This window comes from Micropterus dolomieu, linkage group LG10, assembly GCF_021292245.1.
Source record: "Micropterus dolomieu isolate WLL.071019.BEF.003 ecotype Adirondacks linkage group LG10, ASM2129224v1, whole genome shotgun sequence".
Taxonomy (NCBI): Eukaryota; Metazoa; Chordata; class Actinopteri; order Centrarchiformes; family Centrarchidae; genus Micropterus; species Micropterus dolomieu.
This window is the reverse complement of record NC_060159.1, coordinates 21,073,959-21,096,680: the sequence shown is the minus strand read 5'-3', so window position 1 is coordinate 21,096,680 and position 22,722 is coordinate 21,073,959. Positions and strand designations below refer to the sequence as shown.

Sequence of the window (22,722 nt, the reverse complement as noted above, 5' to 3'; positions counted from 1 at the left end):
GTCGAAGGGTTGCCAAGGTATGATGAGTGTGGAGTCAAGTGTAAGTAAAAATGAAGAGGGGTAAATACAAACTTGCAGTCTGTTCAAAGTTCAAAAAGAGTTTATTACAAACAAAAAGTGCAAGTGTCCAGAAAGAACAATGGGGAAATATGGGGATGGTAATCAGTCCAAGCAGGAAATGCAGAGCTGGCAGTGGCTGGTGGTAATACTGGGTGCAGAGCAAGGCTGGCTGGGAGAGACCACAGGTAAAGCAAGGGATCATGTAGGTAAGCTGACAATCTGGCGAATACTGGAGTGTTGAACCGCAGTTGATATACTGCTGGGCGCTGATTACCTACTGAGACTGGTGTGTGGATGTCTGACAGCAGGAGCCGGGGGAAGATAGCCACGCCCCTCTAAACACCTTGCACAAGGGAAACAAACAAAAAATGAAAGGAACATAAGGACAGGGAAACAATAGAGAACACAGGGAAACATGAGGTAGATGGACAGGAAAGGACGGCTGGACTATGACAAATATGTTTTGGTTTTATTTTTTAGAAATTACTTTCTTGATTCTTCAGTTTCTTTCTGCAGATGTCTGGAAGAAGCATATAATAGAATAGGACTCTGAGTTGAAATTGGAAGAAGCGTATAATAAAATAGGACTTGGTTAACTCAGACAATAAAACCAAAAGGGCCTAATAGTTTAATAATGATAAAATATCTCTCTGTGGATAATCCTGTCTTTGCAATACTATTCCCTGCCAATTTAGTGGATTAGTGAACAGTGGATTAGATTTTTTTGTGCCAAATTTAGTGGTGTTTAGCTTTCACCATGTAATATTTTCAGACATTGTGAAAACTGTTCTTGGGCTTTTGGTCATATCACATGATATTTATCTGCAGACAGTGCTTAAGTTGGCATGGAACATTATTCAGAACAGTATGCAGCATTTACATTACTGCACTAGTTGATGCCCTTGGAAAGTTTGCCTTTTTAATGAGAGTTAGAAAGAGAGAAAGAGGGCGAGGCAGCGTTGCGGCCTCAGGTGAACGTCCCTCAGCTTGATTTTAGAATGGGAAGGATTTTCTCTGTATTGATTGAGCAGTCTGTGATGGCAAAGCAACAGTGTGTTCATTGGCACCTCTGGTTCTCTCCAGTCGTCTGTACTGAAGGACAGCAAGCCTGCTGCCAACCGCATCATATATGCAACCTTGATGTAAAAGTGGCAGGACCTTACGTCACTAACTCTCCTTCATGCTTTTAATTTGTAGATGAGATGTAAGGGGTTTGACTGGAGTGGCCATGTTTAGTTAATTAATAGACTAATCGATCATTTAAGCTGACATTTTGTGTAGCACCTTATCACCAAAGCAAATTCCTTGTATGTGTAAAACACTACTTGGCAATAAAGCTTCTTCTGATTCTTCTGATTCTGACATTACTTGTTTAAATATTTAACATAGGGTGAGCTCCTTCAGAGTTGCATTAAAATGAATTCGCTACTGAAGATTTGCGAAAAACTAGCTTTTATGGTGTTGGATTAAAAGATTAAGAACTTGTCAGTAAATACTGAACAATCCATCCAAGCCCAGAATCAATGTTAAGTTGAAAAAACATTAGAATGATCTAAAATATTGTTATTAAAGGTGAAGTAATCTCTGGCTGCTCTTGTGTGAAAAAAAGGTCTATGTCAGTCCAGCTTGGACTAGTGTTGTATAGCTTTTAAAATACCCATAAATTATGAAAGTGGTGAGACAAGGCTCTTTGTCATTTCAGCTAGTGTGTGGCCTTAGGTTTGTCTTTACTTGCAGGCCTTATGTAAATGCTCATTCCTAAAATACTCGTCGTCTAAGGATATAAGTTACTATTACATATTTTTTTTATTTACCCTATGAATTATTTAACCTCTATTGTGGCAGTGGCCTGTTTTTGCTGTCTCACAAATCAAAATACAGCTGACTTAATTAGCAAAAATTACACAATCAATACCTCGTTTAAATTATTGGCTCTAAATACACTTACTCAACATTATCATTTCACACTGCATGCATGAAGTTTAATACCATAGCCAAAAATACAAGTTAATTCAACTTGCATTGATATTTCAGTTTGAGCAGGAATGATTATGCTGCTGTGCTGGTCCAGGCAGAGTTAGCAGTAGAATCCTAGTAGGAGCAGCAGCAGCGTGACTGGACTCTCAACCTAAATAATTACCTTCATTAATCAACCGAGGACTGAAAAAGGTGCAGACGGTGAGCCACTTACCGTTTTGAGTGTCCCTTAGGTCACTCGGTTCATTTTCGTTTAATGCCTACACGGTTCAGTTCGTTGTCAGCTCTAATGGTTTTCTTCTCAAGTCCAGTTAGAATTGTTTGTAGCCTTTAATCCACCTTAAAGGCCCCAAAAAATTATTTTCTCAATCAGTTTACATTGCGCAATGGGATCCTACACAAACATACTATTTCCTGCCAAAGTTTGAACTGTTTTGGTTGTTTCATGTAAGAAATGTCTGTGTCTAAGAAAAGGTGATGTCACTTACTTCCATGCACCAATCACAGTGAAAATCTGATTGCAGGTAGAGGTCTGATGAAACCACACCCACACAGTCCTGATGAAGCAGAGCAGTTAAGTTTTTGAGTTTTACGCTCTTAACAGTGACTGCAGTATATGACTTCTGATCATTACCTGCTACGTTGCTATGGCGAACTTGTTGGCAAACAGTTGCTTATTTACACAACCAACAGTTACTGAGCAACATTATCATTCATTTGGTACATTTGGAGTCATGTTTCTGGCCACCTGGCAAATGTAAGACCAATATTCACTCTCTTTTAGCTCTGTTTTTGGTCTCCTCCAACTCCTGTGGGAAATATCCGGCTCTTTAGCTTCTAAATGCTTCATTAGGTTCACTAGCTAGTTGCTAACTGTGTCTGTCGGCTGTTTGTGCTGACCTGGTAGTGCACAGTTGGTTTTTAGAGCTTTTTTGCTGCAAAAGCGCCGCTGTGAGAGTGAACCAAAACAGTGAAGTTGCGGGCTAGACAGCTAAACAATGAGCTGAAACTTACTTCTTAAAGGTGAAGGAAGCTATTCTGGAGAAATCCAACACAAATACCATGATATAGAATGAATACCGACACAGCAAGTAATTTAACTAACATAGCAAAGTTGTGGGTTAGCATACGTCTGTACAGTTGCTGCTGCAAAGCTAACTTGAAGCTATCATGCAGAGAAGAAGAGATGGTCCCCGTGCCAGCACACCACCTCCAGCACCAGCAATACTCGCACAACTCCTGCTACTATAGCTAACATAACAACAGCAGCATATCTTGGCTGGAATGTAAGCTAACTGTCCATGGGCAAGTCATTTAATGCTACCTGACACACAAATCGTGGCTGGAACAGTTGGAGTAATGTTGTGCGGCAAGGTGCGGGATGTTTCCCATTTACAGAGCCAGGACTGTGTACAAACAGCAGATTTTTTTTCAGCGCACACAGACTGGACAGCTAGCGTCAAGCGATATTTGCTAAATCTGACAAAAAGACGTGTATTGGTCAAGAATCGCTTAAGCTGAGGGGGACTGCAAATTCAGCTTTCACATTGTTTTCACATTGTCATTTGACACATTGTTACTATAAAGATGTAAATTATAGACGCTTTAAGATTAGAAGCCAAGCAGTTTCAGGGGAATGAAAGCTCTTTAACAGAATCTTGCTATGTAGTTACTGAAGAGCTCTGCTGGTGCAGATGGGTGCTAGGTGCCTTGCTCAAGGGCACCTCATAGTGAGGGGATCAAGCACTCAATCACTTCCAAACCCAATTTTTAATAATTCCCAATATGGAATAATCCATTGTTTTATTATTGTCCCATTTAACTTTTTTTTTGACACTTCAGGGAAACATGATCTTATTTGCCATTTTGCAAATAATCCACTCATCTGTAATTTTTCAGTAAACCCACCAACAACCCAGAAACACAGTTTTCTATTTGTGGTGTGCAACCAGCCATGGCAGCTACGGTCTACAGATGACATATTTTAGCTTGATGGATCTGGAAACCATTTCCAGCCCTTGTAGGGAGGGAGGTTTACCTTGTCACAGACTGCTACTGATGTATTGCGAAACACTTACGTGCTCATTGAATTTATCTTGTGTCACATGCTCTGTTAACCTATAGCTATTCTGGCCATCTGAGGAATGAAAACCTGACCTCTGTGAAATAATTTCAGAAGAAAAAGTGCTTGCCTCATCACATAGCTGTCTTCTGAGGCTTTCTTAGCATTACAGCTAAAATCATCTAAAATTTGCGTCAAAATTTGACACACGGAGAACTGACAGGATACAAGGTGGGTCAGGAGCTGAGAGCTTAGAAGGAAGAAGGTTTGAGTTGGCTTCAGGTGAATTCACTAGATACACTTCTACTACAATTCTCTTCTCTCAGCCTGTTTTTTTACCACACACATACACACAGAGACTTACACACACAGTGTCCATTCTGTTTCATCAAACAGGATGATGGACTTTAGAGAGCCTCCAACTTTGTCCTTGACCTGAGGGCCCCCATTTGTCAGTGCTTCTGCTGTGGTGGACTCGGCCTTGCACGCATGGGGGCCTCCTATTATTTGAAGCTGCTCTCCAGTAATATGCATACAAACTAAGCCAAGAAAATTCAATTTGTTATAGGAACACCATATAAATCTTGAAGTCTGTGATCCATGGCAGTGTACTCCTGGGCAAAACTTACTTGACTGAGAAATTTTATTTCATTTAATACAGAGCTCATATGTGCAGTGCATTATTCATTTTGACCCATGATGTCGTCTCAGACATGTACACCTACACACTCTGCATGCTTATATGTCTGCACTTGGTGTGTAACTGATAAATCTGTGTGTGAAACTCTTCAGGTCAAGATTTGTAGTCTTTGTATTTTGTATCAAAGACATATTTTAAAATAAAGATCTATTTGAGGATTCTGTGATCCTTCCATAAAGTTCAAAACTACTTTTGTGATGCATTTTCAGGTCACAAGATTTGAAATACTTCTATGTGCCCAGTTTACTAAATAGTCTAATGACTGGTAAGTTTGTCCTTGAACAAGCTTTTCGACCAAAGGAACTATACCCCAGAACTTGGAACCTTTTGGAGGAACTCACTGTTTTTCCAACGGAGGGACCAGAGTCTTAATGTAGTTCTGGGGTCTTCATTTTACCCCCCAAAAAGTCCCTGCTTGGTGGGTGGTACTTTCCGAAAGTACCAGTACTTTGTGGGGGTGGGGCTTGCCTTGCAGTGAAATTCTGAATGGATGAGTAGAGGCTACTGGCTACTGGAGAATGTTGGCTGTTCTACGACTGCTCCTCTCTTTTCCACCATTGTTTGCAAACCAATAAATCACAATCAACAGTCGCAGCGGGCAGCGGTGTGTTTACGCGAAATAATGGGTCCTAAGTTGTTGTTTTAAGTTTTCCTCAGTCAGGAGGTTTTTACACAGAGCCGAAGTTGATCTCCTCATCTCCAAAACAAGCCGAACAGCTGATTACAGCAGGTAATTAAGCTCGTTAAACATCACGTTCCTCTGACTCCGACACTCAAATGTTTTAATAACCTTCCAAACTGTCGCGATTTTCCCCGCCATCCTTCTTTGGAATTAAAAAATACACTGAATAGAACCCACTGAGCCGTGTATGCCCTTCTATAGGCTCGATGGCGTCCTTCTCTAGAAGGGCTGCAAGTTCCTGGCTGAGGGCCAGGGATTTTGCAGGATCTCTGACCACAGACCTTCTGATCCCGCAGAAAAGTGGCAGCCGCCGTCAGAACTGTAGTGTGTGTCCCTTGGACAGTGTGGACACCACCCAAAGGTCTGTGGTCTGCCTCTCCCAGTAGCCGAGGTGCTGCAGAGAGAAGTGGTCCTGTGGTTCTCAAGGCTGAACCTCCCGGCCCCTAGGGCCCCTAGGGCCCCTGGGGGGGCGGCCACCTGGGGCAGGTCCTCTTGGCACCTGAAAGGCCGGCCAGGTAGGAGCACGCCAGCGCTGATCATAGTGCCCAGAGTAGCGAGACGCTTTAGGGTATCCACCTGGGTGAGCAGGTGGATGAGTGTAACTGGGACTAGAGGGCACAAGAACTCTCTGTCATGGAACTGAACTGGGGGCCTGCCTCAGGCCAGCAAACCGCTGCCTGGCTTGATCTGCCTGCACGCTGCGCTCTAGTGCCTGCTGAGCCACTGGTCCAAACATTTGACCTAGAACCACAGGAAGGGAACGGAGGGTTCGACGACACCCCTCCGAAAGAGGGGACTGCGCCAGCCAGACCTGGCGACGTGCCAGCATCACTGCACATCAACCTTCCAAGCGCCCTAGACATGAATGCAAAGGTCTGAAGGGATGCATCACTAAGAGTCTGGGCCGAGGACCCCGCACCAGACTGCTGCAGGGTCTGAGACAGAGCCAGGATGAGGTGAGAAAAGGAATTACCAATACGGCCCATGCGTCCCGCTATGTTATAACTCCTGGCGAGGAGATCATCAGTCTACACTGAGGACGAGGGCAACGTGCATCCTGTCTGAGAGCCTCATCAGGCGACATGAGGCAATGGTAGGCTCGACTGGGGCCTTACGGTCCAAACCATAGCTATCTGCATCCTGCATGGCAGCCAAGTTCCTGCAATCACTGGTGTGATGAGAGAGTAACTTGGGGTCTGACCAGCACCTTTGCAGCTCTTCAATATAGGGTTTAGAAGGAGGGACTGGGAAGGCAGAGGGCTGCAGCATCCGCCAAAAAAAAGCACTCGAAGGTGCTGGCGCCACAGGAGCGTCATCCAGCCCCAGGTGTGCTTAAGCCATGCGAATCACTGGTTTTAGTGAGGACCTGCCGGCCTCCGACCCACATAATTATCCCCCATCAGATCCCTGAGAAAAAAACTCATTAGCCCGGGAGATCGTGTCCCCCTCCTCGTCTTGCCCTTCTTCCCCTCTATCTGTAAACAAACTGCAGGAGGCTGCAGTTGATAGCACATCATCCTCTTGAGGAGAGAGTCCCTTGTGGCGGAGTCACCACTGGGAGCTGGCCCCCTATTATCAGGCTGAAGATTGAGCAAAAGCTCCTTAATCTGGGCAAACTCAGATGAAAGTCCATCAACCTTAAAAGCCAAGGACTCCACCTTCCTTGATTTCTTAGGTGGGCCGTGTGAGACTGCCCTGCAAACCCTATAGCATCTTGCAACCACACTATTGGGTGGCAGACTAGTATCACCGCCTAGCTCTGCAAGTCTAGCCCTTCTCACTGACAGTGGCATAAACCTACAGTTCATACACGGATTGTCGGAGACCCCTGCCTTGAGGTGTTCGAGCCCCAGGCAGGCAGGGCACTGGTCATGGCCATCCTCCGTTTGGAGTGGCGCCATGCAGGCGTTACAGACATGCGTGCTCAACACGTTACTTAGTGAAGCTGGTGTTACAAAATACACTGTTAGGGGTAGCGCACAAAAGTAATACAGCCACAGCACAGAATGTAGTGATGTAATATCAACCCCGAGAGCGAGAGTTTACAAGATCATGGACAGATCATGCCATGCAGCAAGAAGTGAAAACACCCCAGTTAAGCAAATGCATGAACATCAAAAACTAGCAATAAACTAGCCTACTTACCTGTCTAGTAGTAACATATTCTCCTACGAACCTCAACGGCGATGAAATAGAACTCGATGATGTCCGCCTGAGATCGTATGTTGGCATTAAATTTATAGCTGGGAAATAGCAGCCAGCTGTAGCGGTGTGTTTACAGTGAACAGCTGATGGAGTTAAGTGAAATACTGGGTCCAAAGTTGTTGTTTTAAATTTTCATCACCACATCACTACATGGAGCCAAAGTCAGTTTCCTCTCTGAAACAAGCGGAACAGCTGGTAATTAAAGCTTGTTAAACATTCCGTTCTTCCAACGCAGTCGGACACAAACGTGAGTGCTGCAGCTGATATGCAGCTCTTGTCGGCTGGAAATGTTGTAATAACCTTCCAAACTGTCGTGATTTTATTTTTGTGTTGCTTTCACTGTGCTGGAGTTATTTTAAGAACTTCATGGTTTTATCCCGTTTGTTTGGCTAAATGTGTAACGAACTTTATCGTGTGTCTCTTAATTATACTCCCACACAAAAAAGCTGCTTTTATGGTCAAGCAAAGCCCATAGTTTTTCATTATATTCCAGCCAAATCTGATGTTCATTTATAAATGTAGCTCATGGATAGTGGTTACAAATAATGATGCCTGTGCATCGCTTTGTATGATGTACAGGCCTACAGCCTACGTCAGCTGGTTAATTTGCCTAATCTTCACAGATCTTTAGACCACGGTGCAAACGCACACAACAGTGGGCTGAAGGAAACTTTTAGTTCCTTGAAAAGAGATCTGGGGACTTAAAAGTCCCCGGTACCTTTGGTCAAAAAGCGGCTAAAGGAGCTACAGCAGGTGTCACCTGTCTAACCACAAAGGGGTGACCAACAAGCGGACAATAGGGCGGGATCAGTGAGAGACTGTACAGAGTGCCACAGAAAGCTCTAGAAGGCTGAACAGACAGGGTGAGAGCAAAAAAAGATAGTGGCTTTACCATCTCTGAACAAGACGGCTTACTGTGCTCTAGTGTTTCTCTATCTCAGTGATCCCTAATGTGCTTAATTTGCTTCCAGAAAATCCTGTAATAAGGTACATGAGTCCTCTGTAAACCTGCTTGATTGGAATAACATAATATAAAATTGATATTTTACACAGTCCGGCAGTCTGACATTTTCTGCAGCACACACCAGAGCAAGCTTCATTTTGTTTGTACTCTATGTTGTCTGCTAAGCTATATGGCTATTTGGTTAAGAGACATGGATCTAAATCTCAATTATTTAGACATCTCATTAATCAATTGTGACGGATAGCAGCCAGTCTTTTATAGAAAACGACTGGAAGCGAAACAGCCCAGTGGAATTTCTACTGCTGCTTAATCACAGAACTGCAGATGAACTATTATTGGAGACTGTGAGCTTCTGTGGATGTTTAAACTTTGATCTGCCAGGACATAATGTCTCCTTCTGTCCGTCTGCTGCTCTTGCTCCCTCCTCATTTCTCAGTCTCTGTATCTTTCTCCAAAGACACACATACTTGAATCCAATTTACTGGTGGCCTCGCAAAGTTTAATCATGAAGAATGACTTCTGGTAACAATAGAACTAAAATATTTGTGACCATAAAGTTCTTACATTTATTCAGTGACCAAGACATTAAGAGTGGTGATTTCCTGCTGTCCACATCACTGAATAGGGACATGTAGGTGCTTTTTTAGCGTTGAATGCCTTTTATTACACTGCCCTATATACATTTTTGTGGCCAAAAATATGACCATATTGAACAACCACTGAGACAACTATTAACTGGGAAAAATACTATTTATGACATTCACAAAGACTAATCAAGGTTGATATGGAGTTGGGAGCTATGGGACCATCTAATGAATCTTGCATCATCTCCAAATTTACCTAGCATATAAAAAAAGACATCTGATGGGTTCCTGTTTCTATCTGAGATGTATGAAATAGCTGCAGGTGCAACCACTGAAGATGCCTGTATTGACCTTCTATCAGATCTGATAATAGATGGAGCTGCAACAGACTGGGGTTGAACCTGCTAAAGCACTCTGAACCTGAAATACTGTGGATCTTGGGCTGTAGAAAATGTGACTGTAGAGCTAAAATGTCATATTGCTAAAAGGCCATGTATTCCGTCCTCCTTTCTGTGTCTCTCTATCTTTGTTCCTTGTTTACATCCTCATCTGTTTCCGTATTTCAATTTTTATTTTTCACTTTCACTGCACTCTGTCAGGTTCTCTGCAGCCTTAAATAATTTTTTCCCTACTCTCTCACAATTTCTCCCATTTCCTAAGATTTTAAAAATGAAACACAACTATTTATTAATTATTTAGTCATGTGATTGACAAAACCCTCACGAGTGCAGAGATTCATTAATACTTTCACAGCCTGGGAAGTAAAGTAAGTTTATTTCACAATTTTGGGATATAGGCAGAAACTGTCATTGAAATCTCACTTTAAGAAATAGTGCTCTGATGGGCACCAACGTCGGCCCTTCTCCGGATTATCAGGTTTTAGTTCTCACACATCTACACTGTATCTGCTTTGCTCTCCGTGTTGTTAGCTAAGCTTCACTAAAACATGAAGCTCAACCTGTAATTAGCACCCTGCCTGACATTTATGAGAAACACGACGCCTGAGTAGTCAGAGCAATTTAGGCATACTACAGACTGAGACAGTGTGAACAAGGAGACAAACGTGCTAGAAGTTTCTTAATTTCCATCAGTTTTTAATCCCTGTCTGCCTTTTTTCTTTCTTACCATCTGTCTGTAGATATGTACTGAGCATGTGCAAAGCATGTGGGTCAAAATAGCAGCGCTGAGGGATTGAACAGATTCACCTTTTCTCAAGTTCACATTGGTGGCAGCGCCGGGTGAGTTGTGGGAGTTTATTTGGCACGCCAGAGCATCTGTAGCTCTCGGGTTTCTCGGGTTTCAGTTGGTGGATGCATTGGGACGCGCACACTCACACCTGTTGCTGTCTGTTAAGGTGCACAGAGGCTGGCTGCTTAGTGAACGATGAAGAGGGGAAAAAAGAAAACAAGACAAGAGAGGGACTGTTGAAGAGTGAAGAGACACCAGACAGTGCCAGTGGTCAGTCAACAGAAGCTCTGACCACAGTGACAAACACTCTTTTGTTTGCCAGAGCAGAGAAGTGTCGGACCTGCATGAATCAGAGGGATATTGAGAGGTATTAAGGAGGGATGGGGTCGGGTTGGGAGAGGGCAGGGTCAAGTTCCCACTGGGAACAAGCTGGGTAAAGCAGCCACCCAACCCCGCATTTGCCTCCTCCCGCTGCACGCCGGAGCCCTATACATAGTACTGATGCTGCTCTTTAGCTGTCTAGCAGATGGTCACACTGCTGCCGTGAGGATCACTTTGCCTCAGATTCACCAGATTTTCTGGCTTGGGATCAAATCAGGGGTGCAGAGAGACAGAAAGTGTCCTTAGGAAAGTGTCTTGGCTGCGGGTACACATTGCTATTTCATTAGTTTTTTTTAGATCTGATCATAGCGATTGGATTTTTTATGAGGGAACACCACAATTTATCCATTCTTGATAATAAGCCCTCCCATACACAGTGTCTCTTGTGGTTGTAATTTAGAACGATGCTGGCATTATCATCCATTGCTTCACACTGCTCGGATGACTAGATGGCATCCAGTCTATGTAGCGTTTTGATCCCGGTGCAACTCTGACCACTTCTGGTTCTGAAGCTGCACTATCAAAGTGAACAAAAGTTAATGTTTGTGGCATCTGAGCCTCTCATTGTGGTTATAAATTCTGATCAAATTCAAGTATGCATAAATGTATATCATTGCCTGGCTTTTAGCATTTTAGTTTCACACGTTGGATCATTTTTAGGAAATTGGTCATTTATAAGTATGTGGTACTAAAAATCACCTGTTGGCAGTTTCATAAGCCTTAAAAAAGGCATACTGCATACACACGCAGATACAATATTCCACTAATGGTGCCAGGGCCTGCTGGTTTTGGCCACCAGAATTCCAAACAGCTGAAAAGAAATAGGTGTATTTACTCAATTTTAAAGAGGTGACAAGTCTTCGTCATCCTGTGGTCATATTGAGTTTCCCTATCTGGAGCCTGAAACAACAAGCTGTGTTTCCTCCATCGCACAACTACCAGGAAAGCTGCGGCAATGATTCAGAGCCAACACTGATGCTTTCTGCTATCAGTAATCACCTCCCTGAAACCCAAAGTCGAGTCTTGGGGGTATTTAAAACGCTGCCGGCGTGGACTGCTGTGCCAGCTCGACATTTACACTATTGACATTTAACACTATTGTGCTTCACTTTATCCATTAAAACTGCTTGAAGATAGATTTTTATTGCCCTGCAACATAAACTGACCAAAGTATGTCTCTAAAAAGGTTGATGAAGGCCTTATTCCTCTAATTAGTTTGTGTACTAATTAGCTGCTGTATAAATCACCCCATCGCCCCTTTCACCATAATTTGTTAATTTGTAAATTTCAGTCATCTATTTATAAATTTCAACATCTATACAGCGAGCTGTTCTTTATCATATTCAACTTGAACTACTAATTTAGTACTACTTTATTTAGTGTTGTAGTGTAAGATATCACAAGAAACAGCTTCATACTGCTTGGTAATGAATTCAAAGAGTGGTACATTTAATGGACAAGACAGTCCAGTCAGTCCTTTTTTGATTGTGAACACCTCCCACATGTATAAATCAGAAAGACGCCAACACATAATGGAAAAACCTCACACTATATATTAAACAAAGATTAAACTTTAGGCCTCCTACAATGTCTGTTTGAACTTTGAATCAGATGAAAGAGCAGGAAAATCTGTCCTGATACCCAGAAAACTGTTCTGGATTAAGCAAAAGATTTCCTTTGTTTCCATTTCCATCTGTACGGCAGTGTGAAATTACAAATTAGAAAACGCATTTTTCTCATTTTGTTGTTTGATACAGGAGATGCAGAAAAACGTATAATGGGGTTCATTCAAAAACTAAAAACCCCTCTTAAATGTTTGGGTCCACAGTGCCATTGTTTTGAAATGGAGCAATAGAGAGTCTGTGGGTGCTGTACAGCCTGTATCTAAACCGTTAATACTGCTGTGAAGGAGGTGGGAGCCAGAACCATGGCAACCATCAGCTCAGATTAGTGTGGGACGTCAGCTCTCTTGCACACATGATATACACAAACAAATCAATATCTGCAAGTGTGTGTGTGTGTTGCCAAACACCCTGACCGACCCTGACAGATACAGATGTTCATTTATTGGTTGCAGTGATTGAATCGAGGGTTTCCGCTCTCCCACAGAGATACCAAAGGTAAAAGGTTTAGAAATGATATTACTCAAAGCTGCTTCACTGCTATTGATTAATATATATATATATATATATACAGCTTTCTTTTCTGCTCCATAAATGGTTGTCTTTTCCTTGCGTTTCCTTTTATCTGATTTCCTGTCTCATTAAATTCAATATGACTTCTCCATGCAGAAGTACTTCTTCTGTTTTCGTCCCATAGCCAGTTCTTTTTCTGTGATGAATATTGCTCCTCAGGCGCATTCACAATAAAATGTGATCATTGATTTTGAGGCTACCCAGTCTGCCCCCAACCTGTAACAAACAACAAAATGTAAGCGTTTATCTTTTATGCCGCTTTTATCTGAAAACTTAGTTTCACTTGCAGCAGTGACCTCCACGAATCAAGGTGCATCTTGGTGTCAGTTTAAAAACCTATATGGTATATTTTGATGCCAAGTGAGGGTGGCACGAGAAACAACAAAACTGAGCCAATATAGATTATTTCCATGTCCCATCTTGTTTATCTTGGATAGGTCACTGTCAAAACATTTTTGGCTTTAACGCTCCTCTCTCTGGCAGGATGACGAGGTGGTGCTCCAGTGTGTGGCCACCATCCAGAAGGAGCATCGCAAGTTTTGCCTGGCCGCTGAGGGACTTGGAAACCGTCTGTGTTACCTGGAATCCACATCTGAAGCTAAGGTGAGGATGGCACACTATTGCAACTACGTGGAACTTTCATTTTGTGTTGATTCTGGCAGCCTCTGTGGACAAAAGCGGTAGTGTTTGCACCGCCTTGTGACGAAGATCGTGATCTGAGTAGTGCGTGTATTTTCCTTTCAAATCCTGCAATTGTTTCCATCAATTTAATGACCAACCTAGGTTGACTGGTGTTTTCAACCATGCTCTATCACTGTCCCTTTTTCTCTTTGCTGATTCTTCCCCATAATCACAAAATATAAAATAAAAATTTAAAATCTCATCTAGTTTCCTTAACTGGCTAACATACTACTCACTAGACCCCGAACAATTTTGACCTGAGGATTTTAAAATCCAATATTCCAATATATTGGCTGAATTTCTCTTTTTTTTCTTATTTTTCAAAAACACTGAACATAAAGATTAACCCTAACATTTGTTATGTGTAGTTATGAGGCCTCACCAAGATAAAATTACATAATGTATTTTAAAAATAACCTTTTTTATTGTTATAAATAGCACTTTGAACAGAAGTATAGCTGATTACTGTGTTTTTGCTCCAAACACTTGTTTTGCCAACAGGGGGGTTGCAGAGCATTCTCTGGTGGACAAACTATGCAATGACAACATAATTGTCATTTACCGTCTGTTATAAACTCTGATACAGAAGTAGCTCATATTGATAATATCGGCATGGCAATTAATCGGTCGGGCTCTACTATTCATGTGAAACTTTGCAACTGGGAAAATGTAAACAAAGGCTTCTCTGGTCTGTGTGTAAATAAATTGAGTGTCTTGATTTTGCATGGAATCGGACCGGTGACAGGCATAAAGTATAACCATATAGAAATAGCCAGTCTTCTTGCTGATGGTCTCATTACTTATTTGCTTATGTAGGTCATATAGAGCAGTATTAAAGTGAGACTGTTTCCCTCATGTTCTATGTGTTCATTTGAACTGATTTTTAATGTGGATGATTTAACTCTACACTAAGAGTGGCAGAATCTTCAAGTATTCTTACCTCTAGCTAATTTATCTTACTTTTAGCTATATTTTAACCATCATCTGTACGCTTAGCTAACTACTTCAACTGTTTACCCTGGCAGGTGCAGAAGTACCCCATGAGTTTCAAGTATCCCTTATTGGTAATCGATGTGTTAGTGGACACCAAGCAGTTGGAAAGAGGAAAGCTGCTTTCTTGATTGAATGAAAAAATGAGGATTTACCAAATCTAATATTCAGCAGAGGCATTCCTCAAATGTAATTAACTGAGTGCAGCTTACTCAACGTCTTGAAACTGGCCCAGATATGAATATTCAGACATTTACTTTTGTGAAAACTAGACATGAGACTCGACTTGAGGGTGATTTTAATTCTGATGAAGTAAACAGAAAAGCTGCATTAGTATCTCAGTTTTCCTGTTATGTTTGTGTACCCTCTCAAAAAATTAATTACATCTTCCAGTAATTGGATCCTTGAACAAATTGGGACCTATCCTCCCTTTTATAAAAAGTTTCCACCCACATAGTTAAATTAGAAACACAAAATCATCCTGCATCCAGAAAAAGTCTGCAGTCCAGTTTTGTTCCTTGGCAGTCTCTCTTTCTGAGTGTAAATCAAAGTGACACTTGTGATTTCTTTACCTAAAACCCATCTGTTTATCCTCTCTTTCCCTCCCACCCACTCTTATTGAGATGAGCTTTCCTGTCAAATAATCAGGATGAATTTTAAAGTGCAGAGTCTGCTCTGGCCCTATGGCGCAAAGTACAACTACTTGGATGAAAACAATCTGAAAATGGATGCCTTGGTAGTGCGGAGGAAAAACACATCCCCGCCTTCAGTTCCCGGGCTGTGCTGTTTCCAGCTTGGAAAGAACCCCAAAAAACACAACTGACAACCAGTTATGGATCATGTACTTGTTTCTGCACTGGTGCATCCCAGTGCTTGGTCATGGGTCCTGGGCAGACAAAACAACAACAAATATGATATATAGAGGATGGTATTGACCTCTTTTGTTGTTGTTAGAGGAGTGAAGTTTCTCATTGTCACTGTGTGATGAAAATTAGCATTTTGCTGCCTGTGGTGTTGTAGCAACACAACAGTGCTGTCAGTACTCTGTTACACGTCTCATTAATCTTCTTCTTGACAAGATGTACTGTATGGTCTTCAAAAAATAAGACACGTTAAAATGAAGCAGATCGTGTTGGCTCTTGAGAATATGCTTCTTAATGGGAACATAATTGTTGTATATCATTATGTGTATCATTAGTCACAACATTTTGATACCCAGATATTTCAATGGGGAGAGCAAGTTGCTTATCAGTCAGTAATGCAGATGTACATGGGACAAACAATGCAGCTTATATGTGCACTGATGTTCTTACTGTTTAAGTTTTGGCTTCACACTCACTTACTTGTCAGAGTGATAATCACATGATCACAACTGCAAAACTCTCCAGTGCCAGGTTCAGATGTTTTAATGCCTATAAAGTAATGCTGAGTAATATGATTTTGAATGTAATTGGGGATGCGAGAGCGTGTTTCTGTTCACCTATTTCTGCAGAGCTCTATGCAGCCTATTACAAACCTCTCTCTCCTCCCACCTTGGCACCTGTGACAGTGCTTCAGGCTTCCTTGGTTGTGAAATGTGTGTCGAGGGTGACTGCTGTTGCTTGGCACCAGGGGTGGGGCTGTAGTCTGCTGGCTGATCTCAGGTGTTGACACCTCATTTCCCAGATGAATCCTGGCTGCCCGCCGCTGCTGGTAGAAAGAAATAAGGCCGGAAGGAAACGGGTCGTCAGGTCAAATAAAGAAGAGTTCTGAGGCAGTGTTTTAAATATGATGTTTCTACCAAGACATATTGTAAGCTTGGGTCATTACAGTTGCATGGTTCATTCATACATTTGAATATTCAAGAGGAATAATACTATCTTAGAATTAATTGAACTCCTAAAATCATTTTCCTTAAAGGCCTTTTAATACTTTTTTACTTAAGTTCATATTAATGCTTCTCAAGTGTATATAGAAACAAGTAGCTTGATATACATATACAGTACATACAGACATATTTGCTAATTACTGCATTGTTTAATTCAGTTCATGCCCTTGTTTTCACAACTGTTTATATTTAATATATTGTTGTGATTGTTTTTGTTGAAGTTTTGATTGTTCTGAAGGATAAGGATGGTGATATTCCATTTCCTTTATACTGTCATGAAATCCAATGGAAATACCAAAACGATCAATGTGTATCTCTATATTTTCTAACTTCCCCAGACAGTCTATGGCTTCAGAGGCCCATTTGTTCCTCCTGAAGACGGAAATCTTTAAAAATAGATCATGAATACAAATATACTTTTAATTCCCTACAACAGCTGGGCACTGTAATTTTTAACGACTGCAAACTAAGTAAATGGTGAATTTGTTTGAGTATTTTCAGTCGGGGATTAATACACACATGGTACACTAGTGAGTATTTTCAGGCCAGTGTATGTGGGACTAACTCAAAATAAACTACCATGCCCACGTTCTTCTCATCATGAAGGAATGTGTTACACAGTGCAGCGACAGTGCGGCTCATTAATGTGTTTTTAATCATTTTTTGGTTACAATGGAGGCTAAACATAAGATAATTGTTGGTGAGATCAATTTTACTGTTGGTTTTGGTATTTTCAAGGGATTTGTTGACAATAACAGAAATATACACCATACATTTTCTATTAAACATTTAGAAATTACTCATTTCAGCTTCTATGTAATTTGTTGTTAGGGAACAAGAAAAAGTTAATGGGATTTACAACAGTAGACAACCTTGAGGAGATGGAATAATTAAGTGTATTTCAATTTATTTGATCTCTTATGAATAGTCTACATATGATGTAACACTGTTTATTGTTAAATAATACTGTTTGATCTTTTGAAGGATCATTTTACAGCTTATTTTATTGTGTTTAATCAAGCCCCCTATAGAGTATGGAAGAAATTAGGCGTTCTAAAGGTTACTGAGACAGTCTCTTCTATTTCTAGACAAGTGACAGAGTGTTCAGTACGCCTGCCTAACCCTGGAAGAAGTATGATAATAGGAAAATTAGTGGTGAATAATTCATAAGAGGTGGAAGGTCTGCAGCAGGTTGTGAATTACCACTGTAGAGGGTCGTGTGACACCAGTGGTGTAGCTGCGTCATGTAACTTTGTGTCGTCTTGCAGGCACAAGTAAGTATTCAGTTGACATGGTCTGAAGGTTTGTGGTGACATAACTATATTTTTGTTAACCTTTTTAAAAATGTCTTTTTCAATTATATTTCTTGGATTTTTGTAGTCACTGAAAACATCTAATCTAGGTGTAAATGCATTGGATATGTGAGTGGACAATAGTTGTGTTAAGGCTTTTGGCAGAACTGGACACGTGCACACACAGTGGTGTTGGAGAGTCCCATGCATGTTTGTGTTGCGTTACAGAGCACCGACCTACTCATTATCACCCAGCAGCCCTTTTCTCTGCCCACATTTCTCACTTCACTGAAAGGTCAAGGGTCAGCTGGTTGTGTTACTGGACCAGGGTAGGCACCCAACAACTTACATTATTCCCTATACTCTTTTGTGTTGGGGAGAGGCAGCAGTGTGTGTTCTGTGAAGCTGGGGATTGTTGTGAAACAGAGAAAACACTAAGTATGTAAAAAATAATATTGGGATAATTCAAGGCTATGATGTCAGGGATATGAACTGATAATGAGGGTGTGGGAGTTGTTGGCTAATTAGTTTTTTATGTGTTGTTGTTGTTTACACATCAAGTAAGCAATGTAATGTTAATCAATAGTGCCATCTAGCATGGCAGAAAGTAAATAAATTTTTCATAATTTGACAAGCTGATGCAACTAACGAGCAGGTCCCCAGTCTGCCTCTGAAAGGCTTTTGAGTTGCCAGTAGCATTATGTAATCTCAAAAACCTTGCTTTTATTCTTCAGTATCCTCTCTCTGCATTGGCCTTTTGAATGAACTTCAGTTGTCTTTAGCTTTTTCATCCCAGTACCCAGTAATCTCTGATCACTGAATAATTTATGATCATCATTTATTGAATCCTAGCAGCATTGAAAGTTTAAAGACTTTCACTTTCAGTAAACTCAAACAGTTTGCTGAGAGTGAAAGCCAGATCTGAAGCTGAAGATCTGATCATAGAGCAGAACCAAACAACTCACAGTGTGCTGAGGAATAAAGCCTAGCCAAACTAATTATTGATCATTGCAGTCGCGGGCTGCACACCTTTTGACAGCCCTCCTCATAATCCCCAGCCACTCATTAGCAACACACCAGGATGGCAAAGAAGTTGCATGTCATCAGAATTATTTATGAGCACCATTGCTCATTTCATTTGATTTCATAACCAATTACTGAAATATTTAGTAAATATGAGAATGTAGTCAAAATGAAACATGCATAATATATGCATGTGCGCATGTGTGTAAATAAATCAACACCATTTTATACTGCATCTCCCTCTTGTTGTCAAGTCAATTAATGTCTCTAATTGCATAAAGATAATTAGAAAAGAATAAATAAGAATTTGTATATGTAGCATGACACCAGGATGAAAGTGACATGACAGGTTGAGCCATACGTGCTTTTAAAGTAGAAAAATGTTTCAACAGTATATAGACACCAAAAGGAAATTTGAAGTAATGTCAGCCGGTATGGATATGGTAAATTAGTTTAAATATGTATTTATTGACGGTGTCATTACAGGCCCCAGTTTGGAGCTACTTTTGACTGACATTTCAATTTTTATTAAGGTACCCTGCACGTCACAGTCCATCAAATTGCTTGGATACTACACATGTCAACTTTTACAATGTCGAGTGTGCATCATAAATGTTGATAAATTGTTACTCTAACTCTTTAGCTCTGAGTTATTTAGTCTCAACTTATGGAGAAGTGTATTAACTTTGCCTCAAATTGAAGCCTCAAGTGTTTATGTTGAGTCTCACAATCTGAATTCTGTAGCTCAGGGAAGTTGGGTGCAGTAGCTTATCTTCGAGGCTATACAGGTAACATAAAAGGGCAAAAACAGATGTCAAGGAATTTCAAGGAGAATTAACTCCTTGCACATTTTTGTACCCAGGAGAGAAGCCTGTTTCTGCTCAAAACACCGTGTCACTGCCTCTTCAACTAGTTTCTTTCCCTCCATCCCTTCGTTCTCCTCTCCCCTTTGACCATCTCTCCCTTCTTACTTCCTTGTCTCCCTCTCCTTCCATCCTACAGTATGTTCCTCCAGACCTGTGTATTTGTAACTTTGTGTTGGAGCAGTCCCTGTCAGTGCGGGCCCTGCAGGAGATGCTGGCTAACACTGGGCAGAACAGCGAAGGGGTGAGTACTCTCACTGACACCCCACCGCTCTATACATCACGCACAGAAACACACTCAACACTTGCACATACAAGTCAATCTGTAGTCTACCAGTAGCACAAAATGCCCTTGAAGTTTTTTTATTTACAGTAGGTTTCATACTCTGTATTTCTGTTATCTTACTGGGTGTAACCGAATAATGCTCTTCACTAATGTTTTCCAGTTAACATAATTTAGCTAAAAGGGATATTTATTGAGTGAACTTGAAAAGAAATCCCTTGCTGGTAGAGCAGTAATAGTACAGGAAATAAAATTTCACTAAATCTGCTTAGAGGAAGCTTCAAAAACGGGAAACTGGCCGGATTGGGAGGCCATCCAATCAAGACCAGTTCCAGCCCTGATGCTTTTGCTGTTGTTCCCAAATGATGCATTCAAATGTTGTCAGACTTTTCAGGAATAGAACCGAAGAAGGAAGAAAGAAGCACTTTAAACCTCTTTTTAATGTGAGATTAGAAATCAATTGACATTTGTAGGATCATAGTACCTTTCTGTGTAGTAAGTCACAAGATCGCTGACGTAATCGCTGACTTAATCTGTACTCTGCGCATGCGTTGGCGTCTGTAGCCACCTGTCGGAAGCTCCGTCTTTAACCGGACTCTTATCCAGTTTTAATCCACACTTTTAAGTTACATTTTTTATATCCTTTTTATTTAACTTAAGTTTTTAACTTAAGTTTTACGTGGGTTAAGGATTTTAGTCATCTGGATTTTAAGCTAGATGACTGTAAAAACGCTGTCAATGCTACTGCTCACAACAAAGCTCTGGCGACTAACGTTATGCTAGCTGAGATTACTCTGCCCCATGACGACTGCACACTCCTTAAGAAAGCGAACAAAAAGATTGCTGACCTTCTGGAAGACATCCGACGACTTTCAGAGGAACTCAAAGACAAAGATTCCCTGCTGACTGGCTTTATGGATGTGGCTTCAGTACAAGCCAAACAGATTGTTTCTCTTAGCGCAACCACTAACATCCAGGACACCGTGCTATGGGACCCCTCTACCCTTCCCAGGCTTTCCTCCTGCTCGACTCCGAAGCATCAGTCAACCTGGGCTGAAGTGGTGATCCATGGCTGCAAGAGAGGCTCGGACAGGGCTGCCTCTTCTCCGCACATCCGCCTCTCCAACCGCTATGCAGCCCTGTCTGACGACACTCCGGTCCATCCAGCGGATGCACCTGCGGCTTCGAGTCTCCCTGATACGGATCTCTTTCGGCAGATCTCCTCCACTGGCTACATCTCCTCCACTGGCTACATCTCCTGCACTGGCGGCAAACGGTGATCGGCTGGGCCGCCGGTCTGCCGCTGGGCCTGAAGGGGCGGCCGTCATCCTCGGTCAAAAACCTCTGCTTCCCAACGTAGGATCCTGAAGGAGGCTGTGCTCAGACGCTCCAGGGGCCGTCTCTACCCTGCACCGTCGGGTAGCCCTTCACTCAGGTCTGTTACTGCTACTCCAACACAACACTCGGCAGCTCACACACTCCATCCTCAGTCCGCACGCAGTGTTGAAGCAGATTCTGCTCAGTCCTGCTCTGGAACCCCACAACTGGCATCTCCTCGTCCTCTTTTCTCCCCAACCACACTAATAATTGGTGACTCCATAACCAGAAACATTCGTTTCATTAATGCTAACACTCACTGCTTCCCCGGTGCCACCACTGCTGACATTTAAAAAAAACTCCAGGACCTAATGCCATCGCTCCCGTCCTCCATCACAAGAGTGATAGTCCATGTGGGAACAAATGACACAGCTCTTCAGCAGTCTGAGCTGACAAAATCAGATTTTAACCCACTTTTTAACTTTTTAAAGCAGTGTGGAAAGTCCGTTTTTATCTCTGGTCCCATTCCCACAGTTGGTCGCGGTGCTGGCCGCTTCAGTAGACTCCCTGGCCTCCACGACTGGCTCCAGTCCGCCTGCAGGGCTCACGGTGTGTGTTATGTCAATAACTTTAATATTTTCTGCCAAAGAATGTCTCTTTTTAAGACAGACGGACTTCACCCAAACAAACGGGGCTCAGAAATGTTAGCTGCTCACATACAGCATGTGGTGCGGTCCACACATGACTTGCGTGAATGACTAATCATTCATGCAGCACACCTGGACACACCACCGCTCACTGAACAGATCTCTGCCTCACTGCCACAAACAACTGTCTCGACCTGCTAGCATGAAAAGCCATCTGCTCCCAGCGCTGTTCCAAAAACTTCTATTCCTGTCATCATCACGCATAGACCAGTAAACCGAAATGTGCACATCCCACACAGAAATAATAGTAATCTCTTAAGGATTAGGACAACTGCACCAACTCCAGCACCCAGAACAAACTCATTTAAAATGGCTCTCTTCAATGTGAGATCACTTTCAAGTAAGACTTTCATATTAAATGATTTAATCTTGTCTGCAAATCTAGATTTTATGTTTTTAACTGAATCCTGGTTGCAAATGAATGACTATAGCCAGCTAGCTGAACTGTGTCCGCCTCAATATGATTGCTTTAGTCAACCGAGGGTCAGTGGTCGTGGTGGTGGGCTAGTGAGCCTGTATAGGAAAAATTTAAAATGTCATCAAGTACGCTGTGATGAATTTAACTCCTTTGAAGTTCTCACTCTTAAACTTGGAGGGCTGCAACCTATCATATTTGTTATAATTTATCGCCCCCCAAAACCGCCTGGAGGATTTTTATCAGAACTTCCTGAATTTTTATCTACTCTGGTTTTAAATTATGA

At 41.8% G+C, this 22,722-nt stretch overlaps 1 protein-coding gene and 1 long non-coding RNA gene across 2 annotated transcripts in view; one reads left to right on the top strand and one right to left on the bottom strand.

Moving 5' to 3' along the window:
- The window catches only part of ryr3 (ryanodine receptor 3), a 140,532-nt gene that overhangs the window by 5,270 nt on the left and 112,540 nt on the right, over positions 1-22,722 (top strand). The window contains exons 2-3 of the mRNA XM_046061097.1: positions 13,482-13,601; positions 19,854-19,958. Coding sequence (XP_045917053.1) covers positions 13,482-13,601; positions 19,854-19,958 — 225 coding nt within the window. The remainder of the gene's footprint in view (positions 1-13,481; positions 13,602-19,853; positions 19,959-22,722) is intronic.
- LOC123978001 lies at positions 83-405 on the bottom strand. Its single transcript, XR_006826831.1, has 2 exons — positions 339-405; positions 83-229 (listed from the first exon to the last, which is right to left on the bottom strand). It is a non-coding gene; the product is annotated as an uncharacterized LOC123978001 (long non-coding RNA).